Here is a 22,768-nt window from a genome sequence, read left to right on the forward strand (position 1 = left end):
ATTCGTTTTCGTCTGACCACAAGTGCGTTTTCGTCCGATCAACTTCATTGAAAGTCTTTAAGTCCTAGGCACATTTAAGTTACTAGTTAATCATTCAGCCATAACACAATAAGTCCATGTTCACAATGTAAATATGTATGAAAGGATTTGATATATTGCAACGCAACATTCATGTAGAGTCACTAGTTCTGTCCTACTAGTGAATGCGCAAGTTATCGTCCGACCACACTTAAACTATTTGTACTTCTTTTCAACCAAATTTCCCTAACATCCCAACCAACACCATCATGGCACGTCCTTCCATTTACAAGACAGAGGAAGCCAAACAATCAGCAGCTCGAGAAAGACACCGACGTCATTATGCAAAGTTTGTTATAAATTCTTCGGTGACGGCACTAGGTCCTGACTATGAGTAATTCAAAGAAACAGAGATAATATATTGAAAAGGCGGCGAGAGCTTCGCATCACCAAGCCATCACAGGAGATACTGGAGATTCAAAAGGCCCTTGCCGAAGTGTTGGGCTATGACGAAGATGACACTACTACATCCGAGATCGAGACAAGCGATGACGAGAACGACAAACTGTATGTCAATGTCATGTTTTATAAATAGATGAAATGAAACATAATTAATGACCTACAGATCAGATCTCCCAGGGTGCCTGCTCGCTCTCAAAGAGATCAAGGATGAGATGCTGGAGTTAGTGCGAGAACCCTGCGCGTTTACAGAGACCATTCTCCTTTGGTATGTCAAAAGCTTGCCGGATGATGGGTATGGCAAAGGTGACCCCTCGATCATCGAAACTGCAAAAGCTAAGGTTGAAGGCTTGCTCCGCCGTGCAACTCCGGTGCATGATCTGATCAAGGATTCCTGTGGAGTGTCAGATCAGTCTCGTGCCGCTGAATCAGTCTCTCGATACTTAAGCACTGCACTCGCTTATCTAGACGATATTCAGTATTTTTTAGACATTGAAGGGATTTCTGAATTGACAGTAGCCCACTCGATGGGAGAGTTGATGTACCAGAAGGGTATACGTCTCTAGATTCACACATTTCTTGACTAGATCTTGGTTCATTTAGTTCATCCTTGTAATGCGAAATACTGCAGCAATATCCCAAGAAATATTCATTGCATGCTACTCAGCATGGGGCCTTGGATGCGATGACAATAAACGAAAATTGATTGTATTGCATACAGAACACTGGTACAGTAGTTGAAATTGTATTCTCAAGTAAGCCATTCCACTTCTTCAAGATTGATTGCATCGAGCATGCGAATCAAGGCATCGCTCCGGGACCTCGCACGAGTGTAAGTCGAGTGACTAACACCAATCACATGGAGAGAAGTTCGACTCCTGAGATAGTGTAAGAGAAAGAAGCTAGTATAATCAGAAAATAAGATGCACCATGTACTAAACACACCAACCCGACGACCATGGGTAACGAGGTAAAACGGGCCATCAGCTGCTCTGTGCGGAACATCGAATGTGAAACCCTCATAATTATGTTGGAACCTTTCCTTCCCATTGACCATGATACTGGTCATTGGGAGGTCAGGTAATATTTGTGTGTTTTGGGAAGGGGCAGGGGACTGAGTTGGAGTAGTGGAAGGGGGTGGAGGTGGAGCCAGAGTAGCAGAAGGGATCGGTGGGAGAGTCTGTGTGGGAGGGGGTGAAAGCAAGGTGCTACTGGAGGTCGGCTGTGCGGTGGGAAAGGTAGTGGCAGATGATGTGGATGAACTAGAGTTGCCTAGATCAGTGCTATCGAGAATGACTTGAATGAGATTATGAGTGTCATTGGCAGAGAGCGTTAGCGAAGATAGAAGTCGCAAGATGGCATCTATAAACCATGAACAACTGGCAGAAAAAAACAAGCAGGCAAGACACATACCCAGCACAACGTGATTTTCCTGGTTTGTGACGCTGTGGGATACCATGTTTGGTCGAAGAGGACGACGAGGTTGAATGTTGAACTTTGACTCACCTGGATGAACACGTTACACAACTTTTAAGTTATCTCAAAGAACGAAGTTCGGGAGGCCCATAGCGTGCGGAAATAAGCCGCGATTTCACCCAAGATGTTATTATGTAAGCCACCATCCGTCGTGATGCACGCATTCTTCAATGAATAGTCAGTGCATTACCTTAATGTCGTTCAAGGATCCCCAGTGGGTCACAAATAGACCGAGGCTCACCGACGATGTTCAGGAACACAGGTAAGTGAAGAATAGCTTAACCCTTGTCATGTACTACTCAATAATAATAATAATAATTTGTAGCGTGACAGCTCTAAGACCGGATAACTTGGGTGTACACATCCTAGTCCGTTTGACGAGCATGAGCGCTTCCAGCAATGCAGGCGGAAATTCTGCGTCTGCCTCGGGCCCATCATCTTTACCCTCCCACCAAGTCATGCACTGTACAGAGGAACTCCAACGATCCTTACGGGCGCTAGCCAGAAAACGAAAGAAGAAGCCAACTCTCAATTCATACTCACAGACTTCCAAGCAGTCAGTCCAACAACGACAGCACACTCAATATTGTGTTCACAACGACGGTTCTATCACCTATGCACGGACATACATAGAACCCCCCAAGAATGTGGACTTGTCTCAGCCGCTTGCACGGGACCTTTGCCTGGTTTCATACCTGATCCTTTCGACGAAACTTGTGGACTATCGGACGTCGATATCACACCCTCATTGGATGATAGGCGGCCTCAGAAAAGACGACGTACTGCCGGAGTAAGTACATGAGTTTGATGACCTCGTAGAATTACTCACATAATTCAGGATCATCTGTTACTTATGTGGATCGAGCACCGCTCTCTATTCCTTGAGGAGCTGTTGCGGATGGAAGGCAGAGGTGGCCTCCAGGAAGTTCCTTGTTCCGACTGCGGTGGTTCTTCCCCCAATTATCAGTGTCAAGACTGTTTTGGAATTGGTCTTCGATGTTCGGCTTGCATCATGGCCGCTCACCAGCGTCATCCTTTGCATAGGCTCCAGGTTAGTGTAGTGTTTCTTTATTATACAAGGCAATGTCTGACCAACCTCCATAGAAATGGAATGGTAGTTATTTCGAACGTGCGACCCTGAAGAGCCTCGGTCTACGAATTCAATTGGGCCATACATTTGGCCAGAAATGCCCAAATCCTTGTCGTGCCTTCAATGATAACTTCATTGTCATGGACTCCTACGGTATTCACGAAGTGTTATTGGATTTCTGCGACTGTGTGGAGGCGGAATCTCACACACAACAACTACTTCACATTGCCTGGTTTCCTTCAACAACGGCTGACCCCAAAACCGCAGCCACCTTTCGTCTCCTCGAAGAGTTTCATTTGTTGTCTTTCGAGTTGAAGGTCTTGGCATACAAGTTCTATAGTGCGCTCGTGCGTAGAACCAACAACACCGGCTTGGCACCCGTTAAGGTTGGTAATTCAAATTTTTGTGCTTGCATGATATTACAATGCGGCTTACTAACTAATTCTTTAGGACCAATATGAATCTTTCATGAGAATGATCCGCGAATGGCGGCATTTGAAGATGCTCAAGTGTTCGGGGAGAGGGCATCACCCTAATGGAGTGGACGCCACAGAAGAAGGTGATTGCACCGTCCTGTGCCCAGCCTGTCCACATCCAGGTAAAAACTTACCTGACGATTGGGAGAAAGCTCCTCGTGTGAAACGGTGAGATAGAAACACTGCATTCTGTTGTTGTCTGATGTTTTTTTTAGCTGGATCTATGCATTGTTCGTGGCTATCGATGCGAACTTCCATTTGAAGCGCAAAATTGTTTCAAGCAATACAACGGACCCAAGTCTAAGTCGCGGATGGGCTTACTTCGTTGAGGAGGGCGCATACAAGGAGTTACTCGCAGAGAAAGTTGATGTCCAACAAGAGGTAAGCCTACTTTGTGATTGCTATATTGGTCCTCATCAATTTCCTTTAGAAATCTACGTGCTCTAGTCATAATGCTGTTAATATGGCTGATACGAAGACCAGTCGGGGGTTAGCCGCTACAGGTCTTGGCACTATCAACTGTGCGCGTCATAATATGAAGCGTCCCAATGCCATCGGAGATCTGCAGAAGGGAGAAAAGTAAGTCTACTTGTTTGCTGATATTTACATGACTGAACGTTGATAGATACGTCAATATGGACTACCTTTTTTTTCCGACACTTCGTCACACTTCCATACAGACTCTAAACGTTTCGTATGACATTGCCTGCCAATGGCACAAGAAACTCCGGCAGCGTATGAGCGCTTTTCCTATTTCGATGCGCTTCGATTTTGTATCAAAGGTTATTAACTTCTTTGTCCCTAAATTCCACCTCCCAGCCCATATCGAAAAATGCCAGACCACCTTCTCATTCAATTTCAAGCGAGGCATTGGTCGCACGGATGGAGAAGCTCCGGAACGTGGTTGGGCCAACATTAACCCTGTGGCATCCAGTACGAAGGAGATGGGCCCCAGTGCGAGGCGTGATACCTTAGATGATTTTTTCGGTGATTGGAATTGGAAGAAAGTGGTGGGACTCAGTGCGTGTATTTGTTCTGCTGTGAGGCTAGTCTCACCTGGATAATTAGGTACTATCATGCTACGCAAAATGAAAGAAGCATTGCCGGAGCGCGCGAATCAACAAACCGCACTTAACGACTTGGCAGAAGGATTAAAAGAGGATTACGGAGGGATTCTAGATCAGTGGCGGACACAAGTAGAGGCCTGGGAGGATGACCCGCTTCAGCCCAACCCATTTGAGCGCAATGCAGACGGTGCGTGATCCTATTGGTTGAAATGATGCAAGTGCCTCACTTGTCGTAATCCTAGTCATCACACTAGCTTCTGTTCGCCTGGCGCTCGCGAAGGAAGATGAAATGGAGATTCAGAGTGGTTCTTGCCTCGCACTGCACGAGGACTGTTCTCCCAGCGTGTTGATCAGCTCGGGGCTGGAGCTGGAGGAACAACAGTATGTTTTTCCCTCATATACTTGCTCGTGGCGTCATTAAATTTTTCCCAGGCGACGTTTGAGAGCTGACAAGGCTGGGTGTGGCTTACATGCCACAGATACTCAGCAAGGCAAGTTGGTCGAGCGGAGTAACGCACTACAACGCAGGATCGAAGCCTGGGTAAAGATCCAAGCACTTTACATGCCTAACATTTCTGCCATGCGACTCTCCGACCAAGCAACCTCTACAAACACGACCTCTGTACCTAGTTCTGAAACATTCAAGTTGTGGCTACCGTCGCAAATCGGGAGATCGGCACCTTGTGATGAGCGTTTGCAACGGACGGAATGGAGATTAAGATTCGCACAAGGTCACGACGCTCTTCGCTCTTTGCGCTCCAGTCTCCGTGCGCAGACTGCAGTTCTCAAATATAAAGATCGCAATCTTCGAGGGCAAGGAGCCAATACCCGGGCCCGCAGCACGCTCAAGACGATTGATGCAAGGATCGAGGCTGCCGCTAGCAGATACGAATGTGCACACAAGGCCCTTGTGATTTTTGGCGGACTCTTGGGCGAGGCTGGCTGGCAGTCGTCACTGCGGCCTTTGAATTGGCAGGACATTCGCTCAATGTCTGACTTACTCTGGGGTGAATCGGAGGGCAGACGAAAGTTATCGTGGATATGGAACATGCGCGGTGCCGGAGGAAGTGAAAAGGATGATACCGGGGGGTTAGAAGGTACGCATGATACAACAAAATCATTCTTACTCACTGACAGTGCTGCAGACATGCGGATCGAGTGGTGCAAGGCAAGGGCTCGTGCAATGCGTTGGGGAGAAGAAGTAGAACTTCTGCGAGAAGAGATGCGATGCATATTGGTGTTTTTGATGTGGGAGGCAGCGCGTTGGGACGAAAGGCAAGATAGTGTCATTCCAACCAGCTTGGAACATCAGGATGGGTGCGTAGCATATGTAGTGATGTTCTGGCCCAGCTTGGGCTCAAAGCCCCGACTTAGGCTCGGCCTGGGGGGGGCTTAGGCTCACCAGATTTCAAGCCTGAGCCGTGAGCCCAAGCCGGCCCAAAGCTGGGGCTTAGGCCCATGCAAGCCACGGCCCAAATCGATGTCCAAGCTCCACCATACTGTTCCCAACACCACAAACACCATGCGCAAACGCCCAGCACATGTCAGCAACTGCTGACGTGGCTCAGACGAATATGGACGATGGATGAGAGCAGGAGAAGGGAAGAAGACAAGGAGGAGAACGAGAATGAGAGAGAGGAGATGGACGATCGGTAGCACTCGAGTACTTTGATTCTGCACGCCCAGAAGAGTAAGTGCTGAATACTATAACTCGGATACCTGAAGTGCAGCGTCGAGAAGGCGTAGGTACTTGCGCTTGCCGTATGTGAGTCAAAGAGGGATGTATTTCGAATGGTCGACAAACCACTCGCCAACCTTGGATCCAATTGTAGGTTGGGCGCCTTGAATGAGGATTAAACTTGTGTGGTTCTGGGAAGACCTTGGGATCATTTGCGATAGCCCTGAAGCACGAGCGTCAGACCCAAATGTGAGAGGACAAAAACGAATGCCTACTGACCAATGGTTGCCAATAACAGTCGCACCTGCAGGAATGAGGTAGTTATTCCAAATTATGTCCTTAGTTGCACGATGCGCAAAGCCTGTATTGCAAGGTGGTTGTTCATTATCGCGTCATCACAGCTCAAATAAAACACACCTCCAAGAGTGACAGGTCTCCACCTGAGACTCTCGAGCATGAACGCGGTAACTTACCGTATCAGAACCGGCGGCAAACATTCCTCCCGCAATGTATCCCAGTTGCTTGTCTTCGAGCTGGTACTGTTTCTGGTGTTCTAAAATGAACCTCGCAAATGATGGCCTCGCAGTCCCCTCACGCTTCACGGTGATGAGTGAGGAAATGTGTCATCGCAGTAAAACCACGAACCATTTGTCTTCGCACAGTGTCCAACGGGCCAGGCGGACGATGATCTTGTGTTCCATTTGAGATTAACAGATCTAGGCTTTCGGTCACGACTCACCATTTCGTGCGTATGTAGTTGAAGTTGAGAGGAATCGCGTCATAGTAAGAGTCAGTAATGAGAACATGCCAAAGGGGCGTGACCACTGACGTGACAAGGTGTCATATACTCTATGTACCAAAGCCGCGGCTTGGGCCGCCAGCTTAGGCTTGTCTAAATCCAAGCCCAGGCCTAAGCCCTACTCAGGCCGTGACTTAGGCCTGGGCTGGGCCCGGCCTATTTGGGCCCGGCTTGGGCTGGCCCAGGGCTTCAAGCCGGGCCTGGCACATCACTAAGCATATGCAAAGCGTCAGGCTTTCTTACGCCGAGAACTAGCGGCTTCATTTGAAGCACGTTGGGCGGAGATTCTGGCCCAGTCTGAGAATATCCAAGACATAGATTGAATGTACCAGTAATTACATGTTTGGCAATACACTGCGTGCTATCTACTATGCGCCGTAAGGGCAGGCAGGCCATACTGTAAGAATAATACATCAAGTACTTACAATTAGAGGGCAATACTGATACATGTATACCTAAGACCCACAGCTGTCTATAATCTATAAGGGCTAATGTATCAGTGGAGGATCCTGGTCTGGTACTCAATCCACGGTTCTCTGGACCTGGTACCTGGCCTTCGTTTGATGGCATCGTGGTTCTTCAGTCTATCTATAGGTAACATTACTTCCACGTGATGACTGGGCCTGGATCATGAGATGCGCATCTGATGGACGAGTCTGATCGGTAGGTTGATTATCAAAAATAGCACCAAGGTCCAAGTGACAAGTCCCCCGCTGGAGATTCCCGCTTGAATGCGAGGCTACGCCACGATCGATTGCGCTCGACACGAATTCAAATTGCCAAACGGGGTAGGCGATCTACAAAAAGGCGAAAGGTATGTTTTCTGCTACTTTTTTCACATTCAGCCAGCTGACAGTGTTACAAGGTATTTAAATATGGATTATATCGTTTTTTCGGCCCTTGTCGGATTCACAGTGACTGTGCTAAATATCTCATACGATATAGCCTGTCAATGGTCAAAAAACCTATGGAACAGAATGGAACACATGCCGGCTAGGCTTCATATACCACGTGACGATGTGCTGGTTCGATATTTCGTACCGAAGTTTCATATCGCAGCCCATATCGCAGCCTGTCAGCTCACATTTTCCTGGAACTTTACCAAGTGGGTAGGTAGGACTGACAGTGAAGCACCAGAACGAGGTTGGGCAAGTGCCAACCGTGTCGCATCTAGCACGAAGGAAATGGGGCCAGGAACTCGACGTGACACCTTAGACGATCACTTCGGTGATTGGAATTGGAAAAAGACAACGACACTTGGTGGGTTTTCATTGTCGAGTATTATGTTTCTCTCACTGATACTTCAGACTCTCAAGGCCGTACATTGAAGCGCAAGATGGAAAACGCCATAAAGTGGGAACGGGAACATCGTGTTGCCTTGTACAATTTGGAAGGAACAATTCAGCCTGCGCTTCTGGACGAGTGGGGAACAGAAGTTGAGATGTGGGAGGAGGACAACACTCGCCCAAATCCGTTCGAAAGCAAGCTTGCTCGTACATCACTGCCCACACATTCTATGAATTTGCGCTGATCATCTGCTGTATGTGTAGCTATTACGCAGGCCGCAGTAAGGTCACAGCTTGCAGAATTGGAAGCACAAGAGCTGCGGGAAGGGATCAACCACTCTCTCGACGACAATGTCTCACCTAGCGTCCTCATTAGTGGTGGGATTGAATTAGAAGACTTGCAGTATGTGACGTCTCTCTTTCAACATGTGTCGAGTCATTGTTCAAATCTTATGACAGACAACGGCTCAAACGCGACATTTCAGACCTCTCGCTTCATCCCACAGAAAATCAAAGAGAGGCCATCATTCATAGAACTAATGCACTACAGAGACGCATCGATTCCTGGACCCACTATCAACAACTCTATATGCCTATTGTCTCCACGCTGCGCTCATCAACGAATCCAAGTCCAGGTTCCCCCCAAACACTTAAGCCGCAGGATTTTCCACTCTATCTACCATCAGCTCTCCTCAATCATCTCGACTGCAATCACCGTTTAATGAAGCACGAATGAAAACTTCGGCAGGCACAAGCTCACGATGCCCTCAACGAGCTCCGCTCCCACCTTCGTCTACGTTCGCACATTTACAAATTCAAAGACAAGAACTTATGGGGCCAAGCAGCTTCTACCCGTGCACAAAATCTGATTGCACGCGTTGAAGCAAAGAAAGATGCGGCAGTAGCGAGATACAGGTGCGCTCGTCAAGCGATAGAATCACTAAGCAGTCGGTTGGATGAGATGGGCTGGGAGGCAACACTTCGACCCCTCAGACACGAGGACATTCGGCCTATGGGCGATTTCACAGGTGATCGCACTCAAGGCACCGGGACAATCTCGTGGATCTGGCTGACGACAGATGTCGACACCAGTCCATCCGAGAATGAAAGTGTTCAAGATTGTGAGTGTTTCTGGTTGATGCTATCGACAGCTGACTCAGATTGCTTTATGTAGGTGTTCGTATAGAATGGTGCAAGGCACGCGCACGCGCAGCTCGATGGTCCGAGGAAGTAGAGTTGCTGGCTGAAGAAATGAGACGAGTACTGGCCTTTCTGGAATGGCAAGGTTCCTGGTGGCATCAGTGCACAATGCTGCGCTCATCGGAGAAGACTACCGAGCAAGAGGGCTTGCAGGCATATGCCTACCGTCAAGCTGCACTCCGTTCTGCAATGCGGACCTCATTCCAAGCTCGTTGGAGCTTTGTTTCTCATCTCAGTTCTATGAGTTCTACGCCGGCTTCTGAGGATGACAGCGGTCCTTCAATTGACGCACCTCCTGCGGTCATGGAGTTTTGATTTGAACAATACATAGTGTTTGTAGTGTAGCAGCACTCTCAGGCACCACAATACACATTTTTGCATCCAGGCTTGATCGCAGATTGATCACAGATGCTCGATCTCAGCAAGAGAAGCAAGGCTCAATCGATTAATCTTAGACGGCTCGATCGTAGATTGCTCGATCAAATCTCAGGGCACAACATGAGCACAACTTGAGTAGAACACAGTACTATACTCGGACATGGCCAATGGATTGCACTAGGGCCATCGGGAACCTATAGTCTACTGTACAGCGATGTATCACACCACTTGTAGCTCTCCATAATACATGTATCACGAATGTCTTATGGTTGTAGGTAGTGATACATTAATCCTACAGGTACAGGTGGGGCAGGAGGGAGGAATTGCAACGGTATTGAAGGGCGGGATGCATCACGGGAAATGCTGAAGGGTGGGCAGCGGGGAATGCATCAGCAATGGCGGGAATGCATCAACAGTGGCGGGAATGCATCAAAAGTGGCGGGAATGCATCACACGGGATACAACGAGGGGAATGCATCAACGAGGGGAATGCATCAGCAAGGGGAATGCATCAGCGAGGGGAATGCATGAATAAGATAGAGGAATGCATCACACGGGATACAGTGGTACTGCAGGGGAGGGGAGAGCGCTACAATTGTAGCAAGAATGCATCACAGGTGCGCTACACTTACAACAAATAATGCATTACAACGACACAAACCTGTGCGTGAGGCCATATGGCTTCGGAACCTTTTTGAGGAATTAAACATACCTCAAAATGCTCCAACCGTTCTCCATGGCGATAACATGTCCGCATTGGCAATAGCGAGAGACCCACAATATCATTCGAGGTCCAAACACTTCGATGTAAAAGATCATTATATCAGACAGAAGATACAAGATGGAGTAATCCACGAACAGTATTGCCACACTGATAACATGGTGGCAGACATTTTAATGAAGTCGTTACATAAGCCGAAGCACTGCAAATTTGTCAGTGACTTGGGCATGACTTCGGCTTGAGGGGGAGTGTTGAGAATAACAAGCTGAACTCACCTTTAGTCGATATGCCGAACGTAGCGGAACTTCGGAGTGTCTGAGATCGTCGGAGAGTAAAGGATATATAATGATTCAGGAGATATCCGAAATAAAAATTCTCTACCACTTGACATCTATCTATCAGTCTCCGAATAAAAACTATAACGCCAACTATAAGTCTTATAGCCTGTATCGCAATACTTCAGGAATACTTTTTCTTTCCAAACGGGGCCGCTAGCACAGACCGCGACTCCACCACCCAAGACCATCAATTTCTGACTTTCGTCACATCGGGTTTCGATCGAATCTTCCTTTTCAGACGATGGTGGAAGACTGATGAAGTCCTTGAGAAGATCCTGAATAGATGGACACGAGAATGTGACGATGGAGTTAGGGATATCAGGTACCGTTTCTGGATCGCAAAGGCATGTCACGAAAATAGAAATGTGCAGGTCTGGTGCTATTTGACGCTGCCGTAGCAATATCTATCTGACCTGTGCAAATAGATCAGAATGATGTGATGCCTGTGGTCAAAAATGAGATACCGAATGATCTAAGTACATTCAATTCTCCTCGTTCGTTCCTCCTCACTGCGGCCTAGTTTGACACACCTGCTGACGATGTCATCCAGCAGACCAAGAGTGAATGTGACCCTAGACCCGCCAGCTAGAAGAAACATGCTTTCGTACAGACCCAGATTGACGCTCGACCCTCCATAAGGACCATCCAGCATGACTTGAACGAAAGCACCCGAGTCGCCCTCAGGCTTCTCATTGATTTGTGAACGTGCTTGTTGCTGTCAGGTATAGTCACTCAATGCCCGTGTCCAGTCTCCATCGCTTCGTGCCGTGAGAAGGAACCTAGGTGAGGAGAGGCAAGAATGGGATGGTGGTGCCGAGAGGATAGTGAAAGGATGTGATTCAAAAACTCTGTCAGAGAAGAAAACACGCAATCTGATATGCTGGCCAGCAAGCCAGCCATCATCGCAATTATGAACGCGGATCTGTGAAAAGATGAAGTCAACGGTGCATCCAATAACATTCGAATACTATACCAAACTCATGTGAACATCCTGTGCAGTCAGGGTGGCATCCTTGATTCGATAGCGGAATAGGCGCAATAAAATGTCCGCTCCATAAAATGCAAGGGGAGGGAATATCCACGGCGATGCATACAACGTATGGTAGCATATGGTGACAAAGAATGCCACATATGTCAAAATGCTTCAGAAAAGGTTAGTTGTGATACGACGCAGGCAACAAACCTTACTGGACGACGAAGAAAGACTCATAAAACAGTCTCCTGACTGGCCTCAAAGATGTAAGGACGATGATGGAAAGGAGGGCGAACAAAGCCACTCCAGAAGTCCCTTTCTGCGGACGAAGAATTGCAAGTCCATACTGCAGATGATTGCAAATCTACATGGACTGACCCATGGATGCATCCAGCGAGAAACATGGTTCTTCCTGCCATCCTATGCGAAAAGTTGAGTTTCTCGTAGCCATTCCCTGGTCCTAACAATAAGGACGGACTTGAGTTTTTTGTTGCGAACAAAAAGACGACCAGAAACTGCGAGAAATCCTAAGTGACCCAAATAAGTTCCTCTCATGCATGAACAGATTGACTGACTCACCTGGTAGCTCTGTTCGGATTAGAAATAAGAGGTGCATCCTTTATGATGCAGACGAGCACAGCTGCGAGGTGCGCCAATAAAACTATGACTAAATATTACAATGTGTCAGTTTTTCCTGTCAGTAACAAACACTCTCGATACGCACTTTGTCCGAGATTGAGCCCGAGCTTCGGAGGAGACCAACACATCGGTGAGATAAGAGCATTCCAAGCTCCAACCAATTTATGGTGTCTTCGACGGATAGGCGGTGGCTCCTTGCCATCGGAATGGGATCAATATCCATTGGTGTTAAGACCGTGCACAAAGGGTAGGACTGATTCCAAGGGGCTTGGCTTCAGCTTGTGCGCTGCGCCCCTTACCCGAGTATGTGCCCTTAATTTCAGAATGATGTCCGAAGGACGTCCGAAGCGCGGGAAAGTTCGGAAGGACATTCCGGACGAGTGCAAGTAACTTCCGGACGAGTGCGGGAAAGTTCCGGAGGAGCTTCCGGAAATTACAATGAGGTTTCGTCCTGATACGGATACGTGTAATGGCTACTTATGACAAGTCCTAAGTAGACGCAAACAGAGGAAAGGCTGCAAGGACAAAGTCCGAAGCAGAATAGGTCCGGAGGACCGCGGGAAAGTTTCGGACGAACGTCCGGAAACTTCGGAGGATCAGATGAGCGGATAAGCAGATGAGCGGATAAGCGGAGCTCTGGCCTAGGGAATTTCTCCCTAGGCCTGAGATGGATATTGACTAAGTCGATAGACTAGAACTGATATGAGGACTTAGAGTGAGATCTAGTGCGAGGACTAATATGATATTCAGACTGAGGAACTACAGGACATATACAAGAGTTTATATACTAAGGAAATAACGGAAAGATCAGTAAGCAAGCGTCCGAGGCTATGTATAAAGCATAAGCAAAGTTATCAAGCACGAGTCGGAAATAAAGCATAGGTTAACGGATCAGTAAGCATACCGGTAGTAAGTATAACCGAGATACCGAGGACAAGGAATACCGAATAGAGGAATAGGCTGTGTTAACGTTATATGCACAGGAATGAATTAGGAAGCTTATTGTATATCGGATCGGACCGGACCGGACGTCCGGATGAGACGCGTGGATATATGTGCAAGGATCCGGATGGATAGACGACTGGAGACATGGATAGGGCGTCCGAAGGTCCGGATGAGGCGTGGGAACATTATCAGATGTAGGTCCGGAATACGGGATATGACAATTGGTCTCTGAGATTCCAGTGATTCCCTTGGGAGAACGCCCATGTCTCAGACCAAGAATTAAACTTGGAACAGAGACAGTCACAGCCAGTGCCAAGCCAGAGCACCAAATTATAATTTAATTTGCCATTTGGGATCTTCGACGTATGAGCTGCAGCAATTCATGCATGCGTTTCAGCGTGCAAGATTTTAATTGTCAGACGTACTTTTAAATCTGAAAGCTACTTGGAACAACTGGAGCAGCCATATTATCAAGCTAGTTGAGTGGGAGGGAGTGGCCCGGTTGAGACTCATGAATTGTGATGATTAGTAAGTCGAAATCAAATGTTACAATTTCATATACATACCTGGAGACTGTAATGGTAGTGATGCTCATCAACAGAAGCCGGGTCTGAAATTCTAAAAAAAAACAAGATCATATGCAAGGGAACTGGCTAAGGAACACCATGAGAACAGAATGATGCCGGCACGTTGCAATTCAATGGACAACACCCAAGTTCGAACTAGTCCGCACCCGTTCTGCCTTCGGCACAGGAAGCAAAAAAGAGTGCTTCGCACTCTTTTTTTGGCTTCCTGGCCTCAGCTTCATCCCAATAATTCTGAAAGCTCCTGATGAGCATTGTTCCTTCGTCACAGGAAGCCAAGGAGGGCTGCGCCCTCCTTTGGCTTCCTGGCCTCAGGCTGCATCCTAATAAATTGTACATTTTGAATAATTTTGAAATACATTTATGAGCAGCTTTTCAAAAAAACTCAAGGTACAATCTATCACACCACATAAAAGTACATAATACATAAGATCAGTCAGTTCTATGTTTTTTTGAGCAGGATTTTGACAAATGTAAAAATACAATCTACTACACAACAAAAAGTTATAAAATATGTAACAGTATCATTGAATGTATTTATTTTCCCATTTTCCCTGCCCCCCATCTCCTATTGTCTCCCGTCTCCCGTCTCCCGTCTCCCGTCTCCCGTCTCCCGTCTCCCGTCTCCCGTCTCCCGTCTCCCGTCTCCCGTCTCCCGTCTCCCGTCTCCCGTCTCCCGTCTCCCGTCTCCCGTCTCCCGTCTCCCGTCTCCCGTCTCCCGTCTCCCGTCTCCCGTCTCCCGTCTCCCGTCTCCCGTCTCCCGTCTCCCGTCCTCTGGTTCTCTCTTTTTCCCATTCCCATTTTCCTGTCCTCCCATTCTCCAGTTTTTGAGTCTCCAAGTGGTCTTTTTCTCCCTTTTGTTATTTTTTCATTACCTTCTGTCATTCATCCCCCAATCTCTTTTATTTCATGTTTGTTTTTCCCGTCTGTAATTGTATTATATGTTATGTATACAAATACTATCATAACAATTACAGTAGGGAAAACACTCAAATCTAATCACATATCTGCCTTGCCCTGCTCAAACACATCTTTTTTCATTATTTAATGCCATGTACATGTACAGTTACCAAGATCGTGCTAAGTTCCCAAAGGGCGACACTATTTTAGTCGGCGCTTGAAAACACGTCCGGTTTCCCACAATTTCCTGTCCTCCCATCTCCCATTCTCCAGGTTTCGAGTTTCTACATTGTCTTTTGTCAGAAATTCTTTTACGGCATTCTGATGGATTACAATGGCCTAACGACACGGCCCAATTATAATAGATTATAATCAAACAGTCAACATATTAATAAGCATTATCATGTTATTTTAATGCAGATTTTAATGCTATTACAATCGAGTCACAACGTCATCTCCATGCCATAACAATTGTATTTCGATGACATTCTGACCAGTCTCATAAGAAGGATGTGATGAGCATTTCAGATTTTATTATCATTTTAATGGTGTCACAACTAAGTCATATTTTCATCTCAACGTCGTGACAATTTCATTCCAACAACATTCCGACTGAATTGTGACGATCTCGTTATTAAGGATTCGATGAGCATTACTATCATGCTAAATATGAATTCTGCAAAAAATTATAATGACATTTCCACTATGGCAGAACAACTGTACATGGTGTAAGAAACACGAGGTAAGGAAAGTGGACATTGGCCCCAGGACCAACTCAAAATGCTGTATGACTCTATCCAGGCGAGAGGTCGTCTTGCTTGCCATGTATTTCGCAAAATGTTCATGGCTTGTGCTCAACGATTGACTGCATTTGGCGTTCGGTCAGAAAGAGCCAACAAAAAAGAAAAAGCCAGTGACTCACATCAAGCGATACACGTCATGATAGAGTGGACAAGGGAGTTTGGACCAAACGTTGAAGGATATTGCACGAGGCCACGACAGATGGGTTTTGTCTTCGGCTGGTCAGACACGGGTAAGGCAGGCGTAGAGAGCGAGACAGTGACATTGCAGTCATTGGACAACGAAAGTGAGACAGTCACAGATATGGGTAGTGGAAAGGGTGCTCGTGTATAATCAGACAAGGGTGCGAATGAATGAAAAAAAGACTCACCTCACTGTCAAACACGCAAATGAAGCCAAATGTTAATGCATTTCACTGACCGTCCCTCCACACCTCGTTGATTCTGAGTTGCCCTGGCATCAGCTCATTCTGAAGAGAAGTGAAGAAATAGTAAGTCAGAGGTGCGTGTTGAAAGCGAGGTTGGGAGAATGAACTCAAGTAGAGATGGTGGTTACAGTGAGAGAGTATCATAATGACACATGAGTCATCCCATTGCCATGTAAATGTATGATCATGTGATCGGTTTGTCATCATGATAGACCTAAAATTAGTGAAATAAGAGATTGAGGTAGAGGTGACTCAGAAAACAAGCGTGTAAGAGGCTAGGATTAAAAATTCTAATGATGATGATGGCCATGATGTACCTGATAATGAGCAGTGCAATCCGCCATACGTCGGGGTGCACATTGTGAAAGTGACTGAAGGAGGTAGGAAGTATCATGAAGGTGTGGCTGATGGCGGGTCCGGCAGAGTATGGAGGAAAAGCAGGCCCTCACCTGAGTGTCACTATTAATATTACTAATTAGTAAATGTATCACGTACCCCATCCTTTTACTAATTAGTAACAAATATTACTGTCCCCTCATACCAGCAATAATATCAGCAAACCGGCAGTCCCTTGGGAAAAATCAGAGCTCCCTACGGCTTATTTAATACCGATGAGGCGCTGTTGCCTTACTACCCTAAATAGGTATGAGTGGACATTTCTGGTTATGGCACTGATTCACTGTGCCGCACCTTCTCACGACAATGTTCTCACCTGTGCTCGTCGTGCGTGACGTTGAGCTCCATTTTTCACTTATTTTCTACCCAAATTTCCCCGGACCTTTTCTGTTTTATCTTTCCATGCAATTGATACGGTATCCCACTTTCCATGACCTCTCATTATTGCTGGATTGTCATGCAGGTCGTCTGCTGTGGTGAGCTCGTTGTTTCACTCATTGTTTATTGTCTTCACGTCCGCCTTTTCACTAGATCTTCACTACAATACATGCACATACGCACGCTATCAGCATGTTCACCATTCTCCGACTTCTCCCTATTTCCATATCCTTGTCCTCATGGTCTATCGTAGTTCCCACACCTCCTTGTCTCTTCCACTATGTCCAACCGCAAACGCAAGTTTAATTCCACTTTTGGCTCCGTTCATGAAACGATCATCGCAGATACCGGTACCTTCAGAACATCGAGAGCCAACCTCAGTAAAATTCGTGCAGATCGACTTGCACTTGAACGAGAAAACTTGGAGAATCATCGAGGTACATAGCGTGCATTTTTCTTACTTTTTGAATCCTCACAATGGAATATCAGAGCTGAGTGCTGCCACACGACAAGTCCTTGCTGAGGCAGCCATCTACACGAACAACTACTCAAACAATGTCGACGACTCCTTTGCGGACTTTGGCGATATCGTCGGTGCAGCAGTGGCTATGGATGGTGACGACTCCACAGAAGAGGACGAGGGTAGTGAGATGCACTCTCCAGTTGCTGGTCATGACCGGCATGCAGTTAGTGTTGCACGAATGCAAGTATTCAAGTGGTATGTTTACTCGCATCAGTATCTTCTCATTTTCTCACTAACTGATTGTTTGTAGCATTCAAGGTAGACACCGTCACCGACGCGCACCTTGCAGCCGCCTCATGCACAACCGTGCTATGCATTCTGCATGGCGGGATCAAATGCCGTCCCTCACTCGGGCGTTCTTGCTATGGAAGCAGAACCCTTGTTTACCATCTGCTCAAGCACCGATGACTTCTTTTCACGTCACCATGGTTGATATTAGTGAGTTCACTCTCATCAAATCAACAGCTACTTATTGTATCTACAGGCAATGTACTCGAACATTGTGTTGATCAAGCCCCCGATGAACTTGCTAATGTATCGCTCCTGAAGTCTGGCTACCTCGGCTGCTCGCCTCTTCAACCTACGCTTGCGATCTCTTTGAGTTGTCTGGAGCTTTATCACCAAATATGCCGGAGAAAGCCATCATTCAGCGTGCAGGGCATGGTCAAGGTGCTATGTGCTCTTCATAATGTAAGTGTTCAATGTCTATCACAACAGTTACTGACATTGAATAGTGTACTTATTTTCAGTCATTACATGACCAGTTCGTGGTCGCATTCGATGCATATCTTGCCATTGTGCGAGAGGTGAAAACTCTGGTCGATCAGGCACTAGGTCGAGACACGCCAGACTGGCGTATGCTCCATGCATGTCCAGCATGCAACTACAAGGTACGCAGCTTAAATTCGTTGCAAGTGCACTTACCATGCTGTGTATGACAGCAACCTGACGAGCCTCCTCTCTATCCTGCACGACTCGACGCCTTTGATGGCAACAACTCACTGAAACGTGTTGATGGTTCTGGCCATGCCGACGAACATTTTTTTCAATCTTCTTATCTTATTCCTGCTGCTGAGGTGGATTTATTCAAAGACGATGTTCGCCTTTGCCCAGGAGCAACCGCAGGCAATGAGACCCATCTCTCAAATGTTCCAACTTCGGATGGCTCGACGACGTGTACTGAAAACTGGAAGGTCGCCAACACGACCTCCGAAAATAGCACTAACGTCTTCGATCAGACTGGCGTCTTCGTGAGCGCATGTCGCCATGGCATTATTCAAACTTTAGTTGAACTCCGGCGAAGTGGTGAACTGTATGTACAACTTTTCTTTTCTCATTTCACTCGCTTAAACTATTATATGTATTTATGAAGTGCAAAATATGCTCTCGCAACGGCAAACAAATTAATTGACGTGTACGGAGCCAACGGTCTGACCGGCTACGACATTGGGTGTTCTTTTTCCAAGATAATTGCTGCAAGTTCTGTCGCTGACAAAGTCAAGAAAGCTAACCATCGTTTCATTGTCAATGCTTTTCACGGGCATGCTCACAATCGCCGCTGTCAACTCCAGTATCATACGCTCTATCAGAAAGGTCTTGGGATTGAAGATCTCGAGACTTGTGAGCGTGTCTTTGCAGGATCGAACACTGTTGCCCCACTTATACGACATGCATCATATTTTCACTGGCTCCAATTTATCGACCTTCAATTTGATCAATGGGATCAAGATCGCTATCAAGAACTCAGTAAGATTAACTTCTCGAGTGTCAACTTCATAAAACGAATGAACTCATTTCTCATTTAGGTCAGTTTCTGTACAACAACTACAAGCAGGCGCTTCACCTCATCGATGAACTCACGCCTGCTGTTGAGGAGTTGAAACAACAGCTCGATCTTTCGGATGCTGATTTCGAGCGATGGAATATTGAAGAACTTCAATATCTGGAGGCTCTTGCTGCAGAGCCGGAGTATGATCCCGAGAAGATCGCATATGTCGAAGCACTGCAGTCATTAGCCAAGGCCGAGTAGGTGCCTCATGTGCTCAAATACTTCGCTTCTGAAATATTTATAGAGCTGGATACGGTAGCATTACTTCCGTTCAATTTCTTTCATACGCGCTGGCCGATTTCACACAGAACTCAGGTCTACGCAAAGGTCCGCAAGCTGCGACCAAAGCACGTGAAGCTGAACGCCGAGCTGCCTATAACAAACTTGCTCTTGAGATGAACACAGTCCATGACTTGGAGCGCCGGCTTGATCTTATGAAGCGCTGGACACCCGGTGATCCCGAATATCAAGAAGCGCTCAAATATTTGAATAATCGGCAGTTTATACGTGCGGTTCAACATCTTGAAGGACTCGTTGTGCAAAGATTGTTTGAACTTGCCAAGGCCAACTTGGCCGGTACAGGTACGTGCACCATTACAATATACATTACTACCTACTCATTATGCTAGGTTATAAAATGCACCAACAGATTTCCAATGCAATAACTCGCCGTTCCACTGCGATTCGCAACGTGCTTGAATACTACAATCGACTTGCACCTCTGCAATCCCCTCCACGAGACATACTGAAGTTTAGCGAGGTTGCATCGTATGCGTGGCTTGGCGAGTTTGAGCTGCTCAAAAGCTCACGGCGGGAAGTCTTAACCAAACCTTGGGTCTCAAAAGCCAACAGGGAGGTGGCAGGCAAATACTTCAGGATAGTTCGTGCACGTGAAGAAATTGAATGTCTCAATGTTGAGATCTCTCGTCTTCAAAGGTGGGTCGGGGACGAAGATGCTCACTTGCTCACTATTGCAACGTCGTTGGAAGTCAGCCAACCTGCACTTGCCTGTGAGATCCACCATCTACATGATAAATGTGTGCGCATAAACAATGTTCACCGTGCGCGCCTCCAGGCAATATATGCAATGCCAGGTTTTAGCGGTGTTTGTGTGCTGGAGACCTCTAATGATGCAAATGAGGGTGCAGTGATCGACGAGCTACAGAGCGCTGCACCCATCGAAGTTGATGAAGATGATATCTTATGTGACGAAGCAGCTTGTTTAGAATCATGTATTGCGTAGTACCATTAACTCTATACCACTCGTGCTATTAGTTAGACTCCTCAAATAAGTCACGATGTGCTCCCCAGTAATTCACCATTTGTCCAGCTCCATCTCTGAACCCGTCTACAAACAAGCCTCCAAATTTATGTTCAACTCCAAAGTAACCAAAGTAAACACTATTTATGCTGTCGTTGAGTCTTTCTAGATAATCTGCTCAAGACTCCTCAAATAAGTCCCCAGTAATTCACCATTTGTCCAGCTCCATCTCCGAACCCATCTACAAACAAGCCTCCAAATTTATGTTCAACTCCAAAGTAACCAAAGTAAACACTATTTATGCTATTGTTGAGTCTTTCTAGATAATCCGCTCAAGCTTGTGTTTAAGGTTTCGATGCTCAACCGCCAGTGGTCACTAACTCAAGCTCAGACTCGGAGTCAAACTTGGTTTGACTCCGAGTCAGAACACTATTTCGATCCAATGATAGCCTCAAGCGCTAGAGCGGAATGTACATTTATCATCTGTACGCATTGCATGGCACTGACACACAGCAAGCTATCTGACTCTGTAAACCAATGGTAGCCTCCGTCCATCACCACCATAGGACAGGATGTGTTCAAGTTAGTATGGGTCACTGTAAGGCCAATGATTGTGATATTAACTATGACCACATTTGCAGCATATTAAGTCCGACATTCATTCCTCTCGGAGCCTCTTAATTCCTTGCTTCACTCTCAAAAATCTATTGTCCAGCAGACTAGCTTCAATGCCAATGTTCAAGAACTCGATTGCAAGCCTCCAATGGCTCGATTTAGCCTGCGACTGTAACAAAACCGTACGTTCTGCACTAGTATCTCGTTGCGAACTCTGATTAATTATTTTGGAACATTGACTCGGATTGCAGGCAACTAGTATCGCGGTGACACTGGAGGCCCAAATTATCTTCAAGCCGCGTGGCACAGTCCATCATCATAGGCCTGGACAGCCGAGAATATTGCCTGGTAATGGGCTGAACGAGCCTACTGTCCTCATCACCACACGAAAAGTTGCACCATTGAAAACCGTGCAACAGGAGTTGAACCACGCCAATCTAAATCCAACAATGGACTTACTGGAGGACATTTTTGCTTCGTTGATTGCGGATAGGGTCCGCAAGACTGTTTTTGATAGGAATTGGCAAAAGTCGCCTAGTGATTCAGGTGTGTGTCTCGGACTTTTGTAGCTCACGCTGAACTCTGATTTTTTTCAAGGTTTAACTCAAAACAATATCTTCCAGGATGGCAGTCGTGTTTCACTGCCATTCCCTCCCCTTCCTGTAGCCATTCAAAACCCTGCTACCGCTCGTAGAAACATATCAATGACTGCAACACCCGCCACTCCAAGGCCCGCACCAACATTAGCTGAAGTTTTGCAGCGTCCCGACTTTCAGACTTGGTTTCTGGGACAACAGCGTACTCGTGAAACTCCATCTGGAGGACCAAACCGTTCTACTAGGATCCCTGCAACTGCATCTAGTCCTCATACTCGTCGGCAGCCTACACCCACTGTACCTACTACTCGTCATCAACCTACACCCACTGTAACTACTACTCATCATCGACCTACTCCCACTACCCATCAGCGCACTACACCCTCCACTCATCAGCAACCCATGCCAGCATGATCAAATATCCCAGCCGCTTCAAACCCTTCTCGCATTACTACAACTCGGTCATTTGACTCGGACTCCATGTATGTGTCGGATTCCCCGGATTCTATATCTTCGGAGTCGTCTATCGGGGTTAGTGTTTTTTTTCGCAACTTTCCAGTAGTTCTTTCCTGAATGAAATTCTTATTTAAAGCCTGATATAGTTATAGCCGTGCAGGAAGCACTTCATGGACAAGATGTCGTTCAAGATTCTGCCTCTAACCTTGATTCCGAACAAGATACAGAAGCCAATGATGGGCGCCATGGGCCCATGTGGGACCAGCCCAGCTTTCCGTCAGCATTTTCTGTATATGATAACCTTCAGCGTCTAGGTGCTGAACAACATGGGTTACCCCCACCATATGACACCGTCATAAATAACCAGCCAGTCGTCTATATACAAAATGTGAGTCATTTGCTTGATACCGGTATGAATGTTTCAGTAATTCTATTCAGGGAATTATTGTGAGGATCAACC

At 46.6% G+C, this 22,768-nt stretch overlaps 9 protein-coding genes across 9 annotated transcripts; 5 read left to right on the forward strand and 4 right to left on the reverse strand.

Moving 5' to 3' along the window:
* Positions 1-287: 287 nt before the first annotated feature.
* Positions 288-1,043, forward strand: HD556DRAFT_1447443 (uncharacterized protein; the record flags this gene model as incomplete). Its single annotated transcript, XM_041307267.1, has 3 exons — positions 288-367; positions 424-585; positions 644-1,043. 3 exons carry the CDS (start codon positions 288-290, stop codon positions 1,041-1,043), a joined length of 642 nt encoding a protein of 213 aa, XP_041156117.1.
* Positions 1,044-1,332: 289 nt separating this feature from the next.
* Positions 1,333-1,936, reverse strand: HD556DRAFT_1447444 (uncharacterized protein; the record flags this gene model as incomplete). The annotated part of the gene is made up of 3 exons (XM_041307268.1): positions 1,333-1,355; positions 1,423-1,839; positions 1,891-1,936. The coding sequence occupies 3 exons, from the start codon at positions 1,934-1,936 to the stop codon at positions 1,333-1,335; spliced, it is 486 nt and encodes a 161-aa protein (XP_041156118.1).
* A 211-nt stretch (positions 1,937-2,147) lies between these two features.
* HD556DRAFT_1447445 (uncharacterized protein) lies at positions 2,148-6,242 on the forward strand (the record flags this gene model as incomplete). Its single annotated transcript, XM_041307269.1, has 14 exons — positions 2,148-2,215; positions 2,279-2,509; positions 2,587-2,743; positions 2,792-3,004; positions 3,058-3,429; positions 3,494-3,687; positions 3,735-3,900; positions 3,950-4,098; positions 4,145-4,539; positions 4,588-4,773; positions 4,829-4,967; positions 5,019-5,683; positions 5,732-5,903; positions 6,155-6,242. 14 exons carry the CDS (start codon positions 2,148-2,150, stop codon positions 6,240-6,242), a joined length of 3,195 nt encoding a protein of 1,064 aa, XP_041156119.1.
* Positions 6,243-6,290: 48 nt separating this feature from the next.
* Positions 6,291-7,046, reverse strand: HD556DRAFT_1447446 (uncharacterized protein; the record flags this gene model as incomplete). Its single annotated transcript, XM_041307270.1, has 7 exons — positions 6,291-6,341; positions 6,391-6,487; positions 6,544-6,625; positions 6,682-6,704; positions 6,760-6,860; positions 6,910-6,953; positions 7,004-7,046. 7 exons carry the CDS (start codon positions 7,044-7,046, stop codon positions 6,291-6,293), a joined length of 441 nt encoding a protein of 146 aa, XP_041156120.1.
* An 892-nt stretch (positions 7,047-7,938) lies between these two features.
* HD556DRAFT_1311720 (uncharacterized protein) lies at positions 7,939-9,864 on the forward strand (the record flags this gene model as incomplete). The annotated part of the gene is made up of 7 exons (XM_041300567.1): positions 7,939-8,323; positions 8,371-8,556; positions 8,614-8,752; positions 8,809-8,947; positions 9,098-9,264; positions 9,298-9,470; positions 9,524-9,864. The coding sequence occupies 7 exons, from the start codon at positions 7,939-7,941 to the stop codon at positions 9,862-9,864; spliced, it is 1,530 nt and encodes a 509-aa protein (XP_041156121.1).
* A 1,619-nt stretch (positions 9,865-11,483) lies between these two features.
* On the reverse strand, positions 11,484-11,638 carry HD556DRAFT_1401094 (uncharacterized protein; the record flags this gene model as incomplete). Its single annotated transcript, XM_041303824.1, has 1 exon — positions 11,484-11,638. A coding segment is annotated over one exon (155 nt), but the record flags the coding sequence as incomplete, so codon positions are not given.
* A 66-nt stretch (positions 11,639-11,704) lies between these two features.
* HD556DRAFT_1495891 (uncharacterized protein) lies at positions 11,705-12,969 on the reverse strand (the record flags this gene model as incomplete). Its single annotated transcript, XM_041308877.1, has 8 exons — positions 11,705-11,908; positions 11,960-12,128; positions 12,175-12,278; positions 12,338-12,379; positions 12,438-12,486; positions 12,539-12,626; positions 12,684-12,792; positions 12,898-12,969. 8 exons carry the CDS (start codon positions 12,967-12,969, stop codon positions 11,705-11,707), a joined length of 837 nt encoding a protein of 278 aa, XP_041156123.1.
* Positions 12,970-17,309: 4,340 nt separating this feature from the next.
* Positions 17,310-20,623, forward strand: HD556DRAFT_1447449 (uncharacterized protein; the record flags this gene model as incomplete). Its single annotated transcript, XM_041307271.1, has 10 exons — positions 17,310-17,466; positions 17,519-17,747; positions 17,803-17,990; positions 18,037-18,242; positions 18,302-18,442; positions 18,494-18,864; positions 18,925-19,298; positions 19,358-19,577; positions 19,625-19,962; positions 20,010-20,623. 10 exons carry the CDS (start codon positions 17,310-17,312, stop codon positions 20,621-20,623), a joined length of 2,838 nt encoding a protein of 945 aa, XP_041156124.1.
* Positions 20,624-21,369: 746 nt separating this feature from the next.
* Positions 21,370-22,266, forward strand: HD556DRAFT_1447450 (uncharacterized protein; the record flags this gene model as incomplete). Its single annotated transcript, XM_041307272.1, has 3 exons — positions 21,370-21,438; positions 21,508-21,802; positions 21,854-22,266. 3 exons carry the CDS (start codon positions 21,370-21,372, stop codon positions 22,264-22,266), a joined length of 777 nt encoding a protein of 258 aa, XP_041156125.1.
* Positions 22,267-22,768: the final 502 nt, after the last annotated feature.

Source organism: Suillus plorans, assembly GCF_016647745.1.
Source record: "Suillus plorans strain S12 chromosome Unknown HD556scaffold_63, whole genome shotgun sequence".
Classification (NCBI taxonomy): domain Eukaryota; kingdom Fungi; phylum Basidiomycota; class Agaricomycetes; order Boletales; family Suillaceae; genus Suillus; species Suillus plorans.